General features: G+C 50.3%; 1 protein-coding gene across 1 annotated transcript in view; it reads right to left on the reverse strand.

The window, feature by feature from the left end:
• TARS2 (threonyl-tRNA synthetase 2, mitochondrial (putative)) overlaps positions 1-7,897 on the reverse strand; it is a 70,715-nt gene that overhangs the window by 57,880 nt on the left and 4,938 nt on the right. Inside the window, exons 4-6 of the mRNA XM_015410093.1 lie at positions 6,715-6,839; positions 4,841-4,958; positions 372-436 (exon numbers count right to left, since the gene is read on the reverse strand). Of these exons, the coding sequence (XP_015265579.1) occupies positions 372-436; positions 4,841-4,958; positions 6,715-6,839 (308 nt within the window). The remainder of the gene's footprint in view (positions 1-371; positions 437-4,840; positions 4,959-6,714; positions 6,840-7,897) is intronic.

The following is a 7,897-nucleotide window of genomic DNA, read 5'->3' on the forward strand; positions in this document are numbered from 1 at the left end:
CCCCCCCCAGTTATAGACAAGAGCCAGAGTCCAGTAGCCCCTTAAAGACTAACAACATTTGTGGCTGGGGAGGAGCTTTCGTGAGTCATGGCTCACTTCTTCAGATATCCTGTGGATATGTTCCACAACCAGCAAAATCTCCCAGGACAGAGCGGGTGGAACATGCAGCTCTTTCTGGAAAAGTCCCACGGGGTCCGGCCCTTCATCGGCTACCTGAACGGCACATGTAATCTGCAAACGCTGAATTACATTTTACTGGGAATCCAGCAACCCGACCACACAGCCCAGATATGTGCAATGACTTAGATGAAGGAAGAGAGGGATCTGGATTCTTCTGGATGCTAAAAACGGTATTCGGCCGTTTCTCTCACCTGTACACTGTGGCTGTTGGAGACGTCACCTTCTCGTCGATTATGCGCAGTTTGAATTTGTTGTGCTGGATGGAAAAAAGGAGAGAAAGGTCTTTGCAGCCAGGAGCAGTGTACCTTATTCCACTTTATGGACGGCCTGCCCGAGGAGGACAGGAAGGCTCTCACGCTATGGGCTTTCCACAAACTGCGCAAAACTGAATTATTCAATAGAAAAGAGCAAGAGTCCAGTAACACCTTTAAGACTAACCAAATTGGTGGCAAGGGATGAGCTTTTGGGGACAACTAGACTGTGAGTCCATCTGTCCTTATATCTTGGAGAGAAGAGCGATTTCAGTTGCCAAATAACAACATCAGGTGAATGACAATAGCAGGCTTGGGGGAACATTTTAACCTTCCAGAACATTCAGTCGCTGACCTAATAGCAGCTGTTCTCCTACAAAAGAATTTCAAAGGCAGATTAGAAAGAGAGACTGCTGAATTGCAACTGATAATGACGCTCAAGACAATGCATCCTCCTGGACTGAATCAAGACTTAGGTCTCCTGTCTCATTACCAATGTTGATTTCTCCACGCCCATTACCCCTCTGCATAGCACACCTCACCCAACCACTCCCGCTGTTGTCTTTCACCTGCTATTGTCATTCGACATCTGAAATCACTCTACTCTCCAAGACAGAAGGTTTCACAGTCTAGCTGTATCCAAAGAAGTGAGCAGTGACTCACAAAAGCTCTTTTCTGGTGCTACAGACAAAGAATTATTCAAGAGGGCCTTTTCGCAGAGGCTGCACAAAATGGTTTCACAAACGTGCTTGGATTGGGGACTACGGTTTATACCTGCTGTGTATATTTTATTGTAAGAGAGTCAGCATGGCGTAGCATTTAAGAGCGGTGGACTCTAATCTGAAGAGCTGGGTTTGGTTCCCCACTCCTCCACCTGCAGCCAGCTGGGTGACCTTGGGTCAGTCACAAGTTCTCTCAGAACTCTCTCAGCCCCACCGGCCTCACAGGGTTCCTGTTGTGGGGAGAGGAAGGGAAGGTGATTGTAAGCCGCTCTAAGACTCCTTTGGGCAGTGAAGGGCAGGGTATAAATCCAATCTCTTCTTCTTCTACCTCACGGGGTGTTCTGTTGTGGGGAGGGGGAGGGAAAGGAGTTTGTGAGCCACTCTGAGACTCCTTTGGGCAGTGAAGGGCCATGGGGTATGAATCCAATCTCTTCTGCATGGTTTACTGAATGTCCCATCTCATTGATTGTCTTGACTCATTCTGCGTAACCCGCCCTGAGTCCAAGTGAAAAAGGTGGGCTGTCAATAACATAAAATAAATGAAATCAAGAAAGATAGCTAGCTTGATCTCGGAAGCTGAGCAGGGTCAGCGCCAGTGTTCCCTCTAAGCTGAGTTAGTGTGAGCTAGTTCAAAGTTCTTTAGCCTCCGGCTCACACATTTTTGTCTCAGCTCAGGAAGGGTGGCTCCAAGGTGAACCAATCCATGCAGTAGCCCAATCGCTCGCTGACGACTTTAATGCCGGTAGCTCACAAAGCAGAATTCTTGCTCACAAGACTCCACAGCTTAGAGGGAGCACTGTCAGCGCTGGTTAGTATTTGGATGGGAGCAGGGCCTTTTTTTGTAGAAGAAGCCCAGCAGGAACTCATTAGCATAATAGGCCACACCCAACAGCAGAAACTCATTGGCATATTAGGCCACACCCCGTGACAGCACAGATCACTAGCATGTTAGGCCACACCCCATGACAGCGCAGATCATTAGCATGTTAGGCCACACCCCCATGCCTTCCCTTGGGTTGCCCGGGCACCCCGCAGCTGCGGGGAACCTGGGCAAGCCCCCCCTTGAAGGGAAGGGAAGGCAGTTTAAACTGCCTTCCCTTGGCTTGGCTGGGGGCCTGCGGCTGCGGAGAGCCCGGACAAGTCGGCCCTTGGAGGGGAGGGAAGCCAGTTTAAACTGCCTTCCCTTGGCTTGGCTGGGGGCCTGCGGCTGCGGAGAGCCCGGACAAGTCGGCCCTTGGAGGGGAGGGAAGCCAGTTTAAACTGCCTTCCCTTGGCTTGGCGCAAGTGGGCATGCCGGGTAAGGCACGGGGAGGCATTTAAATGCTGTAGTAGAGATGGGACTATATAGATTTCCCCCTGTTTTGATTATTCATATTTCTCTGGTTTCTATAGATTTGTTCTTTCAGTAATATTTTATTAGGATGTTAGAAAGGCCTGTTATATAGAAGGCTTTCCTCTTGTAGGTCTGATATTGTTAGCAGACAACATAATAGGTACAAAGTTCATGATTCTGTAGTTCTTTTTCTGAACAATGAGCAGTACAATAAGCAATTCTCAGGTTCCAGCTCTAAAGGATTTTATACCAGCCCATGGGCCAAGTGGTCCACTTACTCACAAAGGCCAGCCAGTGTTTTGGGGCTGCTTCTCCCACTCCCAGCTAATGTTGCAGTACTATCAGCAGAAAAGGCTGGAGGAGGATTCATTCCCCTAGAGCTCTTTGGCAGTCTTAATTGTACTGTTTGCCTTTAATAATTCAGAAGCCACATTGCTAATCCCATCCTCTTTTGTTTTATGTTTCTTAACGTTAACAGAAGGAACAAAAGCTGCTCTAACCCTCATGCACCTAAATCAATTGGGACTTGTAAGACCAAAATGTGAATGGCTAATATTTGAACAGAGAACTCCCACCCCTAGATGTGTAGCAGCATGACTAGGAAGGCTTACTGTCCATGCAGGATCAGATCTTAGAGTTCTGCTTTTCCCTGGCTCCATCCCACACTGGGAATCCTTTTATACAGGAAATCACATGGGATAAGAACACAAGAGGAGCTCTGCTGGATCAGACCATACCAGTGGTATCTCTACAGGGGTCCTCAAACTACGGCCCGTGGGCCACATGCGGCCCACCGAAAACATTTATTCGGCCCGCCGGGTGTTTTTGCTGCCGCCGCCTGTCCTACTTAGCAGCCGACTCGTCCTGGGCCCGCAGTGCGCATGTGTGGAATGTGCACCACACTCAGGGCCCAAGTCAATCAGGGCTCAAGTCAATCAGCACATGATGTGGTCCTCTTCTCAGTTCCGCGCCACGTGGCTTTGTGGGGGGGGGGCAGGATGGTCGGCTAGTTCCACCCCCCCGGCCCCCACCCCCGGCCCTCCAATGGTCTGAGGGACAGTGAACTGGCCCCCTGTTTAAAAAGTTTGAGGACCCCTGGTCTACAACAATGCCTCCCCGATCCTTCCAGGGCTCCCACTGGCCGACCCGCCTCAGAGGGTGGGTGTTTTTTCCTGCTCTCCAGCCCTTCTCTCCGTAGCCGTGCACGGAGAGGTTTTGGCTGTCGTGGGCGTGGCCAACTCTGAAGCCAGCCGGAACTCTGTTCCTGCCCAGAAACAGCCCTGGCTGGGAGAAAGCGAGGAAGCCCGGGGTTGCGACACGGAGGCAGGCAATGAAAAACCACCTCCGAATATCTCTTGCCCTGACTTGGACGACCCAGACGAGGCCAAGCTCAACAGAGCTCAGAAGCAAAGCCCTGGGTGGGCCCTGGGTCGGTCCTTGGATGGGAGACCATCGGGGAAGTCCAGGGTGGCTACGCAGAGGCAGGCAGCTAGCAAAGCACCTCCGCTCGTCTCCTGCCTCGCAAACCCCACAGGACTGTCGTGAATCGGCAGCTATCCGACGACACTTTCCACCACCCAGCCGGTCTCCATTTTGTAAAGGTGGATTTTCAAAACCCATCGATCTGTGCTCTTTCTCTCCCCCTCCCCACGTGCACGTGTATTTATAGACACGCACCATATATAATAAAACCTGGCAATCTCTTCTAGCGATGCCTGCGGTGGAGTAGGAAAGTAGCACATGCTGTTAGACCCAACCACTCCAGCTGAAACGGTGTGTGTGTGTATACACACCTGCTTTGAATTTATTACCTAGTTGTTTTAAATACTGTTATATCAGTGTATGTTTTTATCTTTTTATGATGTTCTGAGCCAGCTTGCAGGGAGGGCGGAATACAAATCCGAAAGGAAGCAAGGAAGCAAGGAAGGAAGGAAGGAAGAGAGAGAGAGAAAGAGAGAGAGAGAGAGAGAGAGAGAGAGAGAGAGAGAGAGAGAGAGAGAGAGAGAGAGAGAGAGAGAGAGAGAGAGAGAGAGAGAGAGAGAGAGAGAGAGAGAGAGAGAGAGAGAGAGAGAGAGAGAGAGAGAGAGAGAGAGAGAGAGAGAGAGAGAGAGAGAGAGAGAGAGAGAGAGAGAGAGAGAGAGAGAGAGAGAGAGAGAGAGAGAGAGAGAGAGAGAGAGAGAGAGAGAGAGAGAGAGAGAGAGAGAGAGAGAGAGAGAGAGAGAGAGAGAGAGAGAGAGAGAGAGAGAGAGAGAGAGAGAGAGAGAGAGAGAGAGAGAGAGAGAGAGAGAGAGAGAGAGAGAGAGAGAAAGAAAGAAAGAAAGAAAGATGGACTGCCGCGATCCATGGGTTTTCACCTTGAAGAGCTCCTTCAGGTCCTCCCGGGACACCTCGAGCCTCTCAAAAGGATGCTTCTCTTCAATGATGCCCTTGCAGATCTCCTCCAACACCGGCAGGTCTTTCCCCTGCACAGTCCTGCAAAGGAAGGCCCAACTTTCTTAACAAAATCCGGGACTCAGGGCCAAGGGCACAGACCCGGAGAAACTTCTGCTCACTCAACTCTCTGGCTGGGCCTACTAAGGAATTTCTTTCTCTGCTGAGCAGAGCCAAATGGGAAAAAAGAAGAAAGCACTTTGGATCATTTTCTTTACTCCAGTTTGGTGTAGTCGGTTAAGTCTCTAATCTGGGAGAACCGGGTTTGATTCCCCACTCCTCCTCCACTTGCAGCTGCTGGATGACCTTGGGCAAGCCGTAGTTCTCTCAGAGCTGTTCTCTCAAGGGCAGTTCTTGAGAGAGCTCTCTCAGTCCCACCTACCTCACAGGGTGCCTGTTGTGGGAAGGGAAAGGAGTTTGTAAGCCGCTCTCCTCTGGATAGTGAGGGGCTCTCCTCTGGGTAGTGAGGGGCAGGGTATAAAGCCAATCTCTTCTCCTCCTCCTCTCAAGTAGGTTAAAAGTTATAACTTGTAACTGAAGGATTTCTAGTGCGGCCTCCAGTTCCAGTTCTGCCTCAGGTGAAGCGTCACTAAATAGGGGGCTGAAACACGAGGAATTCTGAGGGAAATCAAAAAGGGTTTTGGTCAGGCTCCTTGCTTGACGTCCCCACCAGCCAGGCCAGGAGGCAGGACCCACCTCAGAACCGGCAAGGACCTCTAGTGGACACTGAGGAGATAACATCGGGCTCTGTGCTCAGGGCACACCTGCTTATCCTGAGCAACGATTTCGGTTCTGCTGCGGCAGGAAAAGGGGCAAGAGGCCCAAGTGGCACGGTTGCCAGTTCTGGGTTGGGGAATTCTTGGAGGTTTCAGGGGTGGAGCTTAGAATCACAGAGTTGGAAGGGTCCCTAGAGGTCATCTAGTCCAACCCCCTGCTCAATGCAGGACCAGCCTAGATCAGGGGTGGCCAAACTGCAGCTCAGGAGCCACAAGCGGCTCATTCACACATATTGTGTGGCTCCTGGCCTCCCCTCCCTGATCGGTCTTCCCTTTCCCAGCCAGTTCCTCTTCCCAGATTAGAGTCCGCGCACTTAACCACTGCACCAAACTGGCTCTATAGCCATGTCAGTCTGTCTGTAGCAGTAGAAAGACTCACAAAATTTGTGGCAGGGGAGGAGCTTTAAGGTGCCACTGGACTCTGGCTCTTTAAATCTGGGGTGATTTAGAAAAAACAACAAGAAAAAGAAGAGATGTTGAAGTTGGATTTTGTTTATTTTTCACTCGTAAATTTTATCCTCTCCCTGGTGGTTCCACCTGTACCCCCGTGATTCATCAGCTCAGTTACATTAAGAAAAGTATGATGAAGAAGAAGAAGAGGAGGAGGAGATTGGATTTATACCCCGCCCTTCACTTGGAGTCTCAGAGCGGCTTACAAATCTCCTTTCCCTTCCCCTCCCCACAACAGACACCCTTTGAAGGTCGGTGGGGCTGAGAGAGCTCATTCGAAAACTGCTCTTGAGAGAACAGATCTGAGAGAACTTGTGACAGACTCAAGGTCATCCAGCAGCTGCATGTGGAGGAATGGGGAATCAAACCCGGTTCTCCCAGATTACAGTCCACCGCTCTTAACCACTACACCAAGACTGACAAAGGGGAGAGGAAAACTCCAGCAGACTTCTAAAAAGAGGTGATGGGGATGCTAAACAGACAGAGCTCCCAAGGTGCCCAAGAAACAGTGTTTGCACGCGCCCCAGCCAGTCCCGTTTCCCGTCCCCACCCCACCCCACACCTGGTGGTACCTTTGCTCATCCAAGTACATGTCGTAAAAAAAGCCGTTCTCGGTGCTGGGCCCGTGGCAGAGGAGTGCCCCGTAGAAGTGCTCGGCAGCCCCTCCCAGGACGTGGGCGCTGGAGTGCCAGAACAGCTGTGGGCAGAGGCGAGGAGGTGTGGTCAGGCTGGGTAGCTCATCCCAGTCCATCATGAGTGAAAAAACTGGGGGGGGGGGAAAAAAAGGGGGGGGGGGGGGGAGAGCCAATTTCTTGTTTTCTTTCCCCCCCAAGGACTTTTTCTCCAACAGGAAAACTAGAAATCTGGGGGAAACACTGGAAAACGTTATGAAACGTTTCCTCTTTTGAGAGTTCAAGGCTTGCCAGTGTTACGAACGGCGAATCTCCAAAAATGCTGCTCGTCCTCTTGTGACTGCATGAGACAGCCTAGGCCAGGGGTGGGCAAAGCGTGGCTCAGGAGCCACCTGCGGCTCTTTCACACATACTGTGCGGCTCCCGGCAGGGCGGCCGGGGAAGCGAAAGATCATTAGCAAACAAATACCATTGGACAAATAAAGATCGTGATCAATATCTGCTTTTACCCTTTTTTGTTATGATTTTTTTTGTCTCACCTAATGTTAATAAAAAGCAAATCTACATGTTTTCCAAATAAAAAACACTTTCTTTTCGTGCACTGCTTGAGTTTCCTATTTTCAGCTCCCATTTTCTTTTCCCTCTCAAAAGGTAAAACCTAAGATACACCCTTTAAGGTAGCACAGAGCGCAAAGGCTTGCCTTTCTCTCTCCCTTGTACTGGATTAGGGGGCTAGCCCCTAGATCCGGGCAGGGGCTCCCCCACTTCTGGGGGCTTCAATCCGCCCTGGCCAGCTGGCCGCCAGGGGAAGCCCCGCCCCCAAGCACGACCACCCCTATTTATTTATTTATTTATTTATTTATTTATTTATTGTTTCTATTTGTATCCCGCCTTGCCGGGCATGCTGGCTCAAGGCGGCTAACAGAGTTAAAATAATGTAAATACAGAGTTAAAACGATTAATAAATACAGTACCAAGTTAAAACAGCAACAGTTTACAAGTAAAAGTGACAGATGGTGGCGATAATCCAAATCACACCCAATGATAGGAGTAGCATCTGGCGAGGTCTCTGGCCAGAAGATGTTCTAGATTTCAGTCCAGAAGATGCTCCAGGGCACATTCA

The sequence above is a fragment of the Gekko japonicus genome, unplaced genomic scaffold, assembly GCF_001447785.1.
Source record: "Gekko japonicus isolate JY-2015 unplaced genomic scaffold, Gekko_japonicus_V1.1 scaffold424, whole genome shotgun sequence".
Lineage (NCBI taxonomy): Eukaryota > Metazoa > Chordata > Lepidosauria > Squamata > Gekkonidae > Gekko > Gekko japonicus.